The sequence below is a fragment of the Lasiosphaeria miniovina genome, assembly GCF_030549165.1.
Source record: "Lasiosphaeria miniovina strain SMH2392-1A chromosome Unknown B0T26scaffold_2, whole genome shotgun sequence".
Taxonomy (NCBI): Eukaryota; Fungi; Ascomycota; class Sordariomycetes; order Sordariales; family Lasiosphaeriaceae; genus Lasiosphaeria; species Lasiosphaeria miniovina.
Genome location: NW_026848221.1, coordinates 3208948 through 3222735, shown reverse-complemented (window position 1 = coordinate 3222735; position 13788 = coordinate 3208948). Strand labels below are relative to the sequence as shown.

The window sequence follows — 13788 nt, the reverse complement described above, 5'->3', positions numbered from 1 at the left end:
GAGTCGGACGCGGCATTCTCAGCGGCGCAGAAACGCCCCATCGAGTAGCAGTGAATTCGGTACAACGCGGCATGGCGAGCCGAATCAAAGGGCCGCCGCCATCGACGCCTCACACCGGCATTAGGCACATTCGGTAGCCAAGGGAGTGCCGGTGCCAAGGGTGGGGCAACCAAAACTAGAGGCTGCCATGATACGGGCCTGCGCCGTCCCTCTGCCGTTTCTCAACCGGACGTTGGAACTGCCTCGCCCGTAGTCCGGCCTCTTCTCGGCATCATTTATCCACCGCGCAACACCTAGGGGATATCAAATGGACATCGTCAGGTTGGGAAATAGTTGGCACTGGCGCTCGCTCGGTAAAAGTGACTTGAAACGGGTTGTATCTCGGCCAATGACATTCCATTCTCGTGGCATTCCGACGGCTACTACAGAAGCCCCTGCCAATCTTCAAGGCCCAGGGGGGAACTCTAGGTGCCATGGCTGGCCCCCAACCGGCGCCACCACGACGTCGATGTCCCTGTCTGGCTCGACAAAGCCGGTCGCAATACCCAGCCCGAACGACTTGCTCACCGTGACCCCGGCCCAGGCCGCCTCACCGTCCACCGGCCGGATGTCGGCACGGAGGGCAAGCATGGCGGCAAACATGAGCAAGTTGCCGCCGGCAAAGTGTCGGCCGGGACAGCGCGCCGTGCCGCCGCCAAAGATGCGCAGCGCCGAAGAACTCACCGATTTGATATCGTTGCCTCCTCCAGCAGCACTACCACCCCTCAGAAAACGCCGATGGTCGAAGCGGTCGCAGTCAGGTCCCCAGAGGGCCGGCGCAAAGTGCGGCAGGCTGTTGGGGGCAAAGACCAGGCCGCCCTTTTTGAGCAGATGCCGGCCGTCGAGCACGTCGTCCCGGACCACGACCCTCACCATGCCCGTGCCGATGCCGCGGAAGCGGTACACCTCGCACACGGTCGACTGCAGCAGCGGGCATGCGGTGCGCACGCGCTCGACGTCGAGCACGCAGCAAGACTCGTCCTCTTGGTCTGCTGCTGCCGTGTCAGGTAATACCGACGATGCCCGCCGCTGCCGCCGCACCGTCACCGCCGTGGCCATGAGCTCGGCGCGCACGTCGGCCAGCACGGCGGGGTCGGAGAAGATGTGGTACACGACCCAGAACATGCCGGGGATGGTGTTGTTGAGCAGCGCCATGCACGCGCCCACCTCGCCGCGCGCCGAGTCGGCAAACGGCATGCCCGCCGCGGCGTTGTGCCGCAGCCGCGCCAGCACCGCGCCCGAGCTGCCGCCAGACGCGAGATGGCTACCCTCGCCCAGATAGCGCGCGAATCGCGAGACGAGAAACTCGCGCGCCGCGAAGCTGCGCCGCGCGAATATGTGCGGGTAGAAGCCGCTGACGAAGAGCGGGAGGCCCGAGACGAATGTCCTGCTCTCCTTGTTTCAGTTCTTCATCACGCTCGCAAGTAGATAGATGACTAGTAATGATGACTCACTGCCATGCCTGATACACGTCTGGCTCGCTAAACGGGTTCGCCTCGCCGTACTCGGCCGTCGTGCCGGCCAGCGTGATCTCGCGGCCGGTCCACGCCAGCAGCTTCGTCGTCACGCCGGCGCGTCCTCCCCCAAACTGCACGTCCAGTGACCGGGACATGGTGGTAAAGGACCGCATGAACATGGCGGCTAGGAACGGGCCGGGCGCCAGTACCGGCCTCACCGTCTTGCGGAACACGGCAAAGTGGTTGTCCGGGCTGGCCGGGTCGGCGGCCATGATGCGGTTGGTGGCGTCGCTCGTCCCCAGCACGGCCGCCGTCGCCGCCGACTCGACGGGCGCAAACGACAGCGTGGCCGTCTGGCGCTCGATGAGCGGGATCAGCCGCGGAGCGTTGACCACGTACATGCGCACGCCGGGGAAGCGGAGCGTGTAGATCGCGTGGCTGTGTTTGTCTCTAATGCAACAACAGTTATCAGGAGAGAGTTTCTGATTCTTAAGCTCGACGGGCAACCATACGTGTGTGTTTGTCATGGCGGGTGGACCTACCGAGCGTGCGGAAAGAACTTGTATCGTTTCCTGAGGAGAGCAAACACAGGGCTCAGGAAAGGCAGCGAGTCAAAGATCAAGGGCGGCTCCTTTGGGTCCTGGGTCAGATGTACATGTGCCCGTAACAGGGCGTAGACCACGGCGAGGACCATGGCGGGAATGACCAACAAAGGAGACATGAGCGTGGACAACATTGGCAGCAACATGACGATGCCCGACTATGAGATGAGGCTTTGGTTGGGAAGACGTTGCGAGAAGGAAGCATGAAGCGAAAGCTAAGCTGGGAAGACGTTGCGAGAGGGAAGCATGAAGCGGAAGCTAAGCTGGGAAGAAGCGTATGGAGTGCACGTAGCAGGAAGTCTGCGAAGTTCTTCTTTCAGAGTGAATCGAAAGGGCTGAACACCTCAGGAGGTAAGGTGATAAAGTAGTAATTAATGAGGTAGGTGAACATCATGATGGGGCCTCCGAGACTAGAGTTGGGCGGCAAAGCCTAAACCTGGCACCGTCTTCCCCGGGGCAATAGAGGGTCCTTTCCCAAATGCAAAGGCTTGAGCGGGTATCTTCCGTGAGGTGCTTCGTCTCGCGTTGCCGGCCGTCTCATCTTCGACAGTCCGCCATAGTCAAGCAGCTCGTCTATCTGATTTCCCTTTGGCTGCCTACGCTCAAACACCATGTCCGTCGGCACTTGGGAGCAAGGGGTCGATGGCCAGCGCCGGCAGGCCACCTCGATCATGGTGCCATCTGAGGTAGTCTGTGCCCTTTTGGGCTGATTCCAAGTGACGACTGACGATTGATGTCGTCCCATGATGGGCCATCACTTGGAAGATGCACAGTGCCCACATTTTGGAGCAGGGAGAAAGAAGCATTGCCGAGCACAGTGGGGCCCAGAAGTCCGGATAGGGGTAATGGATGTACTAGTACGTCCCAGTACATTCGGTGTTTCGTAAGGTGCCTAGGTAATTATATATATATATATATATATATATATTTCCCCGCAGGAACTGCCCGGCGTAGGTACAGTATCGCGGTCTATGAACCATAGGGGTAGAGTGAAATACAATAATCTGAGCAGTAATGAACTGCTTACCTCAAACAACCTACAAACAACCTACCTACACACAACCTTGCATACCTTTTATCCTGCATGACCTGTATTGGTGCTTACCTACAACAACCTTGCATACCTTTCATTTTGCATGACCTTTATTGGTGCTTACCTGCAAACAACCTTGCATGCCTTTTGTTTTGCATGACCGGTATTGGTGCTTACCCACAACAACCTTGCATACTTTTATTTTGCATGCCTGTATTGGTGCTTACCTACAACAACCTTGCATACCTTTTATTTTGCATGACCTGTATTGGTGCATGTACCGTGGAGAAGAATACGTCTCTGCCCATCTACCGTGAATAACGACCCGGCAACGCTGCGGCGAAGGCCAATACTTCTACGTTGCTCTACTGAACTCACCACACATCAACATAGCCGAGGCAAGGTCGGGTACGAGAGGGAGGACGTGCCGTGAAACCTCGTCAATCTGGTTCGTGGTCCCCTTGATGCAATTATGCAACCCAGCAACAATACCCCGCTCCGTGGCTGCGGCGTAGATGTTTTGGGGGCCCTCCGGGAGTTGAAATGGGCCAATCCTCGATCGATTCCACCCCTCGCTTCTTATCTCTTAGATAATTGCCCTCTCCAGTTCAGAAGCCTTCAGCTCTTGTCGCTCTCCTGTCTCGGCTATGCCTACCCAAAAACACAACAGGTTAGCTGCCAGGTAATTGGACTGCGCCGCACATTGCCACCCATCCTGATATGACGGCACAACCCACCCTTAATCGCCCCTAATGCTATGCAACTACAGTCGTTCAGAGATGGCGAGCAGGACGGGCCGGAACCATACGTTCTAAAAAGTTGGCCCCCAATCCCACCAGCCACCACTTTTGGCCTCAGTCTTCCCTTCTTTTAGTTCCCTCTTTTAGTCCCCTCTTTTCGCATATTATAATCCCGCCTTGCCACGTGGGAACGGCTGACGAGAGCCTTTCTTTGGCCAGTTTTATTCTTGTCTCTGCTCCGATTCCTTGTTTCTTGTGTCTGACCCAACTTGTTTTCTCGTGTCTGACCCAACTTGCTTCACACATCTGGAGAGAGACAGAGAGAGAGAGGAGCAAGTCCGAGTCCAACTCTCACTTATCGCTTTATTTTCTGCAGTCAGTGGCGCTTTCAGCCGAGAAGCCACAGCGACCATGGCTTCCGACCTTCCGCCCGGCATCGACATATGGAAGATTCCGCTGCTGCCGCCCCCGCCGGGCGTCATCCCCAACTTTGTCGACCCGCCGTCTCAGGCACACATGCTTCGCAGCGGCATGGGATCTATCCTCGGCATCATGCTCGTCTTTGTAGTCCTTCGCCTCTGGACTCGCATTCGCCTCACTCGGTCCCTCGGGTGGGACGACTGTACGTGTTGGCCAGCGAGCAGCTCAGACTCTCTTCTTCCGAGCGCATTGGAGCTAATGCCTTCCCAACTACCTGCCTATAGACCTCTGCATTCTCGCCACGGTTCGTAGAACCCGGTAACCCGGTATTGCCCACAGAGTACTCCGGCTAAACTGCGCTTCAGGCATGCGTCTTTGCATATTCAGGGCTGGTCCTATCCTGTGAGTCGTCGCCTTCGACCTGGCTGTGTAGACGCCTCCTTACCCGTAGCGCTCGAGGCTAACTCGCTATCCTTTGTCCAGTCATTGGTAACCCCGAAGGCAAACATGGCTGGGACATTCCGCTCGGCGAGGTCCTTACCAACCACTACTGGCTCGAGGTACGCACCTAGTTCGCTGATTAGTGTGGGACGAGAAGACACGGCCAGACCATTGATGACACCGACGATGCTGACGGGTAATCGATCACGACAGGCCACAATGGCCTCCGTCTGGGTCTATTGTTGGGCGACTCTGTTTGTCAAGCTGACGCTGCTCGTGCTCTACCTGCGCATCTTCCGGCCGAGCGCGTGGGGTCGTTGGCCAATCTTGATCACCATCGGTCTCATCTCGGGTTTCTACGTCGCCACCTTTGCCGGCTACGTGGGGATATGCGCCAAGGCCGGGTCGCCGCTCTGGCAGACGATCCAGGACTTGAAGTGCGCCAACAACAGCCTGAAGATATCCAAGGCCCAAGGCTGGTTCGGCCTCTTCTCAGACTTGGCCGTCCTGATCATTCCGCTGCCCCTCGTATGGCAGTTGTCCTTGACGAGCAAGCGCAAGATCGGTGTCATGGCAGTCTTCCTGACAGGTTTAGCGTGAGTTTCTGCTCCTCTCTTCTTGCTCACTATTTACTACCCATACTACCAATTGACACCGGGGCTAACGTGACACGAAACTCCCCTCAGGGCTTGCATTGTCTCCGCCGTAGCCTTGGCCAAACGCTACAGTCTTGTCGAGGAGGGAGCCGACAGGACTTGGGAGAACTCGGTGCTGTTCCTCTATTGGTACGACCTCTTTTGTTCTGTCTCCGTCGCCCTCCGCCAAGGCCTATTGTTGCTGAGAAACTGACTTGCATTCTCTCGGCAGCACACTTGAGCTCAGCATCGGAATTATCTGCAGCTGCATGCCCGTCATGGCCGTCGTTCTCAAAGGCTTCATGGCAGGCTTGAACCAGACGTAAGCACCCGCCGCCCGCCACATAGAAAAAAACCACCAAGACGGGACAGGACTAGAGCTAACGTGTTCGCTCCTTGTTTAGTTGGAACTCGGTCAGAAACCTCGGCACCAGACTGCTCACGGGCAACAGGTCTCCCCCAGTCTCGGGGCAGGTGTCCAAGATCCCCAGCCAGACGGGATCCCACGAACAAGAACAAGAGCTGCCCGACGACATGATCCCTAGCGGGAACGTGACCGGGCTCCGGAGCTTCATCCGCCGGCTCGGCCGCACCAACAACGACAAGACGGTCGCGAGCGACCACATTGCCACCGTCGACACGGTCAACGGAACCGACGAGACGTACCACGTGCAGCTGAAGAAGATGTACGACGTTGACAGCACGCCGCCGAGCCGCGGCGGCCAGAGCAGTCGGGGCACTGGCAAGAATACGTCCGTGGCTTGAGCATCGCTCGGTCTGCCGCACGCTGGTTCCTGTTCTGCTTGCGAGCTGCCCCTTTGCTGCAGGGTGGGAGGGAAATGGGAGTACTCCGGGGGGCACTCCGAAGGTACCTTTTCTAGGCCGGTGCGGAATCTTCCGGTGCGGAATCTTGAGAACGCGGCATATGTTTCTTTAAATTTGTTACGTGCCAATCAATGACCAATGACCCTTCCATTTCTGCTACCCTGTGAACACCCGTGACACACTACGTGAGGGGGCCTAACTAGAGCGACGCCAGCCTCCATTGCATTTTGAAATATGGCATAAAATATGGCATTTTGTCCATCGAGGTAATCGTAGTTGGTTACCTTGGGTATTGTCGATCATTTCCGCTTCTTGTCCACCATCCTGTCCATCCTAATGAGAGGAAATAATACGGCATGTGGGCGGCCCGAACCCAACTCGAGACGTGACCACAGTCACTTACAATGTGAGGAACTTTCTGCCTGGGCAGTTTTGGGTTGCACAGCATTAATGTATCTGGCTGGATCCAACTTAATATTATATGCATCAAATCCTTCAGTGGACGAGTAGCCCGCGGGTTGATAAGCTGTTGGGTGGCCAAGCACCACCCGCAATTAGTTCCCGCGGCTTGATACGCTGGGCTCGTAGGGCTGTGCCGCACACAGGCATCGCGGGCCCGGTGTCCCGCCTCGTCTCGTCCCGTCTCTGGGCACGGGTATGGCACGAAGGCACGACGGGACAGCAGAGAAGGAGATGCTGTGATATTGCCCGCCTCTGCACACAACAAGGTCTCGATGCAAGCCAAGCTGCGCATCGATGCCCCAGCAGCTGTCGATCAAACTTCCCTTTTGGCACTTCGTTGGTCCCTCCACTGACGAGATAGATTCCTCCCGCCTCCCTTCGTCCACGTCCTGCGGGGGCTTCGCCTAAAACAGCTTGCCACCTACTCGGTCCGTATTGTCTCGCAGCATCATGACTACAAGGCGGCGCAAAACCGAGATATCGAGGTCCCCGACTGCAACCCAAGTGAGGAGGGTAATTAACCGAGGTCCCTGACTGCAGACCCAAGTGAGTAAGGGTAATTAATCGAGGTCCCTGACTGTAGACCCAAGTGAGGGAGGGTAATTAATGTGACTGGCGTACATGGCGCTGTGACTAATTCACGGCCGGCCACGGCTGCGCCGTCCTCCAACCAGTGTCGGCACTCAAGACCAAACACCTGTGTCCCAAGGTGTACACACATACCTAGGTGCGCTGCGTACCTGGTGGGCTGCGTACCTGGTGGGCTGCGTACCTTGTCGGCTAGTCTGGTCTAGCACACCAAACGGGCCGCTCCTCGCAAGATACCACAGTATGTAAAACACTGTACTGCACGGCAGTAGATTGTTCGATCCCCTTGCTTCAATCTTGGAATCGCCTCACGTCATTCGGTGGACAGGGACAAAGGGAAAGCCCCATCTCTGCACCTCTGTCAAGGTTGGTTGTAGTCTGGTAAAGTACAAGGACAGCCACCGTTGAACCCCAAACATGTTGACAGCTAACGTTAATACCCGTAATTTTACAGCGGAGCAACGTTGCAGGTACATGTACATCGTATATCATAATTATTATGCCGATTTCAACACTGGTGTGCTAAATTCTCTCGCCTCTCCCACGAGGGCCGCGATTAATATCGTTGTGTTCAGACGACAAGCGGAAGGGGACCACGCTTCTCTCCAAACTAATACAGCCAGCGCAAGTCATGTTTGACATGGCCTCCCCCCCAATGTTGCAGGCCACGGAGAACCTGCTGAGCACATGCGCGCAGTGGATTCACGTCCCCCATGCTGCCAGCGTCGCCGTCGTCTTGGCCACCTTGGGCATCCTTGCCACAACCTACTGGACGACACATGTCCAAAGCGTCCGAGACCTCTCCAGAGGCCTCGAGGGCGAGCAGACAGAGCCCCCGCACGTGCCGTACGCGGTGCCGTGGCTTCGCAACACATTGTCCTTTGTCTGGGACACGGAGGGCTTTGTGGTCAAGATGCAGTTGAGTTTTTTTGCCCGTCCCCTCTCGCCTTCCCTGCTCTTCACAAACAACCAAAGGTGCTGCGTACTGCCGGGTCGTCTTCCATGTCCATTATCTATCAACTGTAACTGACTCATCAAAAGGAAACGCTTCGGTATGACAACCCCCTTCCGCATGGGCGTCGCCGGCGAGTCGTACGTGTACGTGCCAGCCGGCAGCGAATTCCTGGGTGCGTTGATGCGGAAGAGCATCCGCGACGTCAACAACAAGAAGGCCGTGATGCGGGCGCTGCGCGACCAGTTCGGCGTGCCCGCCGGCGACCTGCCGATCTGGGCCCTGGACGAGTCCGGGTTCGGTGCCAAGCCCGCGCCGGGGTTCGAGGGCTGGCCGCCCGAGCGCCGGCCGTACCATTCCCAGCACCGCGACTTCCAGGCCTTTTTGGCCGGCGGCGCCGCGCTGGATGCCATGACGGCAAAGTTTGTCGAGTGCTACACGCGCCAGCTCCTCCTCCCCCCCCTCGGGCAGGTTCGAAATGGTGGAGGCGAAAACGACAACGACAAGCACGGCACGGACTGGATCGAGGTCCCCGACCTGTACGCGTTTTGGCGGAGGCACATGTTCCACGCCGCCGTGTATGCGCTCTGCGGGTCGCACATCTTTGACGTGTGCCCGGACTTTGCCGACCAGTTCTGGGCCTACGACGAGGCGCTCAGTGTGCTGCTCAAACGCGTGCCGCCGTGGTTGGCGCCGGCCCGGTACGCGGCGCGCACCAAAGCCGTCGAGTCGGTGCGGCGCTGGCAGGCGTCGGCGCGCGCCAAGTTTGACTGGCATGACCAGGCGGCAGTGGAAGCCGACTGGGAGCCCATCTACGGCGCCCGCATCATGCGCGCGCGCCAGGTCATGTGGAGGCAGATTGGCCAGTCCGAGACGGGAAGCGCGGCGACGGACTTGGGCATGATATGGGCGTGAGTCTCTTCCTTTCCTCCCCTTTTCCTCTTCCTTTTTTCCCCCCTTTTCCTCTTCCTTTTTCCCCCCTTTCCTCTTCCTTTTTTCCCCCCCTTTTCCTCTTCCTTCCCCCCCCTTTTTCCCCTTCCTTTTTCCCCCTTTTTCCTATTATTTTCATATTACGCATCACATATTTGAGAAAAGAAAAAAGATTCTGATGCCCGGGATGCATGGATAACTAGCGCAAACTCCAACATCATCCCTGCCTCCTTCTGGGCTCTCCTGCACGTGGCGCTCTCGCCCAACGTCACGGCGCGCGTGCGCGCAGAGGTCGAGGCCAGCATTTCTGCCGCCGATGCCAACTCCCTCGACATCGGCCTGCTCTGCTCCAAGCCCCTGCTCAACTCGGTCTACCTCGAGGCTCTGCGGTACAGCGTCGCGTCCACGGTGGGACGCAACGCCGCCAGCCCCGACAGGCCGGTGCGCCTGGGCCCAGGCGGGAACTGGGCCATGGCCACGGGCACCAGCGCCACGCTCATCGCCTTCTCCTGGTTCGGCGGCCACGACGCGACGTTCTGGAACGCCGGCCCCGGCGGCCGCTATCCCGTCGACGCCTTCTGGGCCGAGCGGTTCCTCGCGTACCCGGACGACCCGTCCAGCGGGCCCCTCCTCGCCGCCACCACCGCCACCACCACCACCACGGGAAGTGAGGGAGGAGAAGATGAAAATAATATCAAGGGGCGCGGCGAGAGGACAGTCGAAGACGACAGGGCGGCGACAGTGGTCACGGCCGGCACGCAGGGACATTGGTACCCATACGGCGGAGGCAGCACGCACTGTCCCGGCCGGTTCTTTGCCAAGCAGGAGCTGATCGCGGCGCTGGCCGTGCTGCTGATGAATTTCGATGTCGAGATTACCGATGTTGGCGCGGCGATGGCGGCGCGGTGTGACAGGCGCTATTTTCCCCTGGGCGCGATGCCGCCTGATGGGAAGATTCCGGCGCGGATACGGAGACGGGCTGCTGCCATCTTGAAGTAAAGGAGGGGCTGGAATCAGGATACAGATAGTTCGTCAAGGGGATTTAGGAGTCGTGTGGCAATAAATCAATCAGAGCGTTAACAGCACGACATATCAGTAAACGTGAGATAACTTTTTCATCTTAGCATAGAAATATAACCCTTGCTCCATCCCCAGATTCATTGTGAAGCATTTCCACATTCGACTGATAACTTCACATTCGACTAACAACTTTACATTCGACGGATAACCTCACATTCGACCGATAACTTCTTTTCTTTTACTCATGGCCTTCAGCGGCTTGACCATATTTACAACCAACAAGGCTCCCTAGGTAATTAGCAGACCCACACACAGCCCCCTCCCCCTACCTAAGGTACATTTCTTTTCTTCATCATCCAACTGTTCCCTACGCAAATGCAGCAGCGTCCTTTCTCCTGCGCATCCGAAACGGCACCAGGCCGGTAGGCCTAGCAATAGCCATGGGTGCCTTGAAGTTGAGGTCCATGGCCGCCTCATCGGCGAGCAGCTCAAAGTCAAAGTTGGCGACGAGCATAGCGACCGAGATGAGGATGACACGCTTTGCGAGCAGCCGTCCTGGACAGGCGTGCAGGCCGCCTGATTAGTTAATTAGTTAGCAAACATCTTTGGTGTTAATATAGCAAATTCCCCTCCCTCAAACGGGCCTGGGGGCACGAATAATCACCATGGTGCGAGAAGCGTTTTGATTACCTACCTCCATAGGGAATCCATGCCCCATCAAGCCCGTCCAGCGAGAAGTGGACACCCCCTTTGGCCCGCTGTGCCGCCGACATGGCGACCTCCTCGTCGTCGACTGTGGACAGCTCTCCTCCAGAAACCGTCGTTTTGCGGGTGGCGGCGGCGACAGCCGGCCCGCTTGACGGGTCGCGCGGATCGACAAGGAACCGCCGCGCCCAGAAGGAGTCGACCGGGTGCGCGCCGCCCTTGGTATCCCAGACGAGCTCGTCGCCGTGCGCGTCCCACATGTTAGCCGCCATGAGCGTGCCCCTCGGGACCACCACGGCGCCCACTCGGGGACGGCGAGGGGGGCTGGGGAAGGCGACGTCGGCGTAGGGCGCCGTCCGCGGCACGTCGATGCGCATGCCGTACCGCAGCGTCTCGGCGTACATGGACGCTAGCAGCGGGATCGACTCTAGGTCTCTGATGGTTGGTCGGCCGTGGCGGCCGCCCCGTTGTTGCTGCTGCTGCTGCTGCTGCTGCTGTTGTTGTTGTTGTTGTTGTTGTTGTTGTTGTTGTTGTTGTTGTTGTTGCTGCTGCTGCTGCTGCTGCTGCTGCTGCTGCTGGAGAGAGGAGAGAGATGCGTGCAGCGACGGGAGGAGATCCTCTTTAGAGCGTAGGATGTGCAGAAGGAGGGTCATGGCGGCCGGGACAGCGTTGGTCATGGTTCTAATTAGTTCGAATTTTTGTTAGACCGCAGCGGAGGCAAAAGGGAGAGCAGTGGGAGAAGGTGATTGATTGCTTACCCCCAGATCAGAGACAGATCGTACGCCGCCATAGACTCTTCGTCCTGCCCTCTGGTCGGCATGAGCTCCCGGTACCGCTCCCTCATCATGCCGGTGCCCCAGTGCGGATCGCTATCGGCGTCACGAGTATAATGGTCGTCACCACCTCCAGCGCCCGCCGCCAGCGCCAGCGCATGCCACGTCTTGACGGTGTCCAGCAGCTCCTCGCGGAGCTTGTACGTCTGCGGAATGCAAAACCGCGGGAGCTGCGCCAGGAGGCCCAGCATGCCGCGGTCGAGCTCCCACATGTCGCGCACAAAGGTCGGCCGCAGCTCCAGCAGCTTGTCGCCAAACAAGGCGCGGAACAAGGACGTGGCGACATGGTCGCGGAAGAAATCTTCGAGGTCGGCCACGTGCTGCCACCCCCGCACCTGAACCTCCTCGGGGGTGGAGGAGGACGAGGGCGAGGACGAGGACGAGGGCGAGGGCGAGGACGAGGACGAGGACGAGGATGAGTCTCCCTCGAGAAGAAGCGACTCCGCCAAGTACCTCTCGAACCGGGCGGTAGCGGGTGCCAGGCCGCCCTGCAGCAAGCCGGCCACGAGGCGCTGGTGGCCGATGAACATGAAGCGGTCTCTGGCCGGGGTCGAGCTGCCGATGATGGGCTTGGGTCGGGCGCCCGAGTTGTCCGACAGGTAGGCGTCGGCGGCCGACAGCGGCAGCCCCAAGCCGTGGTGCAGGGTGTAAGCTTGCACCTTGTTGACAGTGGCCTGGGTGTTGTGGAAGAAGTCGGCCACGTTTTTTGGACCCCGGATGCGATACATGGGACGGCCGAGGATAGGCAGTCCCAGCTTTGCTCTGTGTGAAAGTTAGTCGGTTGGTTGACCGACATTCGTGAGTGGGCAGTGAGACGCACAGAGCAGCTTGCAAGAACATGAACGTCTCAAACACAGTGGCGAGAATCGACGAAGACCGGGGCTTTGTTCCCGAGCCACTTCGAACCCTCACCACCGCCCAACAACCCAGCGCGCAGAGGAAGACGGCGCCCATGGCAGATGGGGCCAAGTGGGAGTCCATCTTGATAGAATCAACAATCTCGATCAGTAACTAGATACGTAGTCCGAGAGAGCTGTCGAAGCGTTTGTGGTGATGGCATATGATGCAGATGATGCGGCTGATGCAGATCAGGCGAGGATACGCGCAACGACAGTCCAGCCCAGTCTATGACAAGGCAGTCTTCTGTTTTGAGGGTTTGAAATAACTACAACGTATATGCCAGGTTAAGGAACTGGCTCGAGACTTGACCAGCTTTGATTACCGCAGCGGGATTTCTTGGACAAGAATAGGCAAGGGGCGATTTGTCGTCAAGCCGAGCAAATAAACGACTTAGAGCTCCCTGTCTGTCTTCGGCCCAAGTTGCAGGCGGCCATATACGTACATCCCAATATGCGTACATCCCAATATGCGTACATCCCAATATGCGTACATCGCAATATGCGTACATCCGAGTGCATGCCTACCTAAGATACCTATTCAGCTGCATATACACGTACTTTATACCGAGGTTGGTACCAGCTGGGAATAAGTTTGGTTGGGTTTACAGTACGCGGCCCTAGTCCACGCACTGTAGCGGCGCCGCGTTTGCTGCGGCTTGCATAACGGCTCGAGACGCGAGTTTCCGTCCCCCCCCTTTTTTTTTGGTGAGTCGAGGATTGAAGATTGTGCGGGCGTGCGGCAAGGATTGCCAGGCCAGCAAGATCACCCACAAAATGCTTAGCATCAGAAACGTTAGATGAATAAGGACTCAAATCCATGTCAGGCACTCACTCTACTTTGGGCGAGATTAGGACGTGAGTAGGTGGTTGTTGAACAAGTATGCCCGCCAAAGCATGCCTCGCCAAAGGTACCAACCAATGTAGACGCCCCCTGCCACTTGCATATCTAGGTACCTAATTATCCGTACGTAGTCATCCGTAGGTAATTACTGTCCGATAACTTAATCTACTCTGATATCTTTCTCGTGCCATCGTGGTACAATGTACAATGTACCTTCTATTTTAGACTACATAATAGGGTCATCGTCCGTTTCATGCGTCGTAGCGGAAAGAAAGCTCGTAATTGCCGATCATCCGAACCGATGCCAGATAATACGTGTAAACGTATTGTATGTATGTATTGCGACGTACATGTACATGTACACAC

General features: G+C 57.6%; 4 protein-coding genes across 4 annotated transcripts; 2 read left to right on the top strand and 2 right to left on the bottom strand.

Moving 5' to 3' along the window:
* Nucleotides 1–444: 444 nt before the first annotated feature.
* B0T26DRAFT_639991 (cytochrome P450) lies at nt 445–2023 on the bottom strand (the record flags this gene model as incomplete). The annotated part of the gene is made up of 3 exons (XM_060437183.1): nt 445–1020; nt 1081–1426; nt 1494–2023. 3 exons carry the CDS (start codon nt 2021–2023, stop codon nt 445–447), a joined length of 1452 nt encoding a protein of 483 aa, XP_060300532.1.
* Nucleotides 2024–4282: 2259 nt separating this feature from the next.
* Nucleotides 4283–6132, top strand: B0T26DRAFT_747982 (uncharacterized protein; the record flags this gene model as incomplete). The annotated part of the gene is made up of 8 exons (XM_060444910.1): nt 4283–4493; nt 4576–4595; nt 4657–4693; nt 4775–4851; nt 4946–5328; nt 5419–5517; nt 5600–5689; nt 5772–6132. The coding sequence occupies 8 exons, from the start codon at nt 4283–4285 to the stop codon at nt 6130–6132; spliced, it is 1278 nt and encodes a 425-aa protein (XP_060300531.1).
* Nucleotides 6133–8071: 1939 nt separating this feature from the next.
* On the top strand, nt 8072–10102 carry B0T26DRAFT_600890 (cytochrome P450; the record flags this gene model as incomplete). Its single annotated transcript, XM_060435735.1, has 3 exons — nt 8072–8160; nt 8284–9105; nt 9328–10102. Coding segments are annotated over 3 exons (1686 nt in total), but the record flags the coding sequence as incomplete, so codon positions are not given.
* A 409-nt stretch (nt 10103–10511) lies between these two features.
* Nucleotides 10512–12663, bottom strand: B0T26DRAFT_747980 (uncharacterized protein; the record flags this gene model as incomplete). The annotated part of the gene is made up of 4 exons (XM_060444909.1): nt 10512–10720; nt 10839–11530; nt 11608–12444; nt 12503–12663. The coding sequence occupies 4 exons, from the start codon at nt 12661–12663 to the stop codon at nt 10512–10514; spliced, it is 1899 nt and encodes a 632-aa protein (XP_060300529.1).
* Between the last annotated feature and the right edge of the window lie 1125 nt (nt 12664–13788).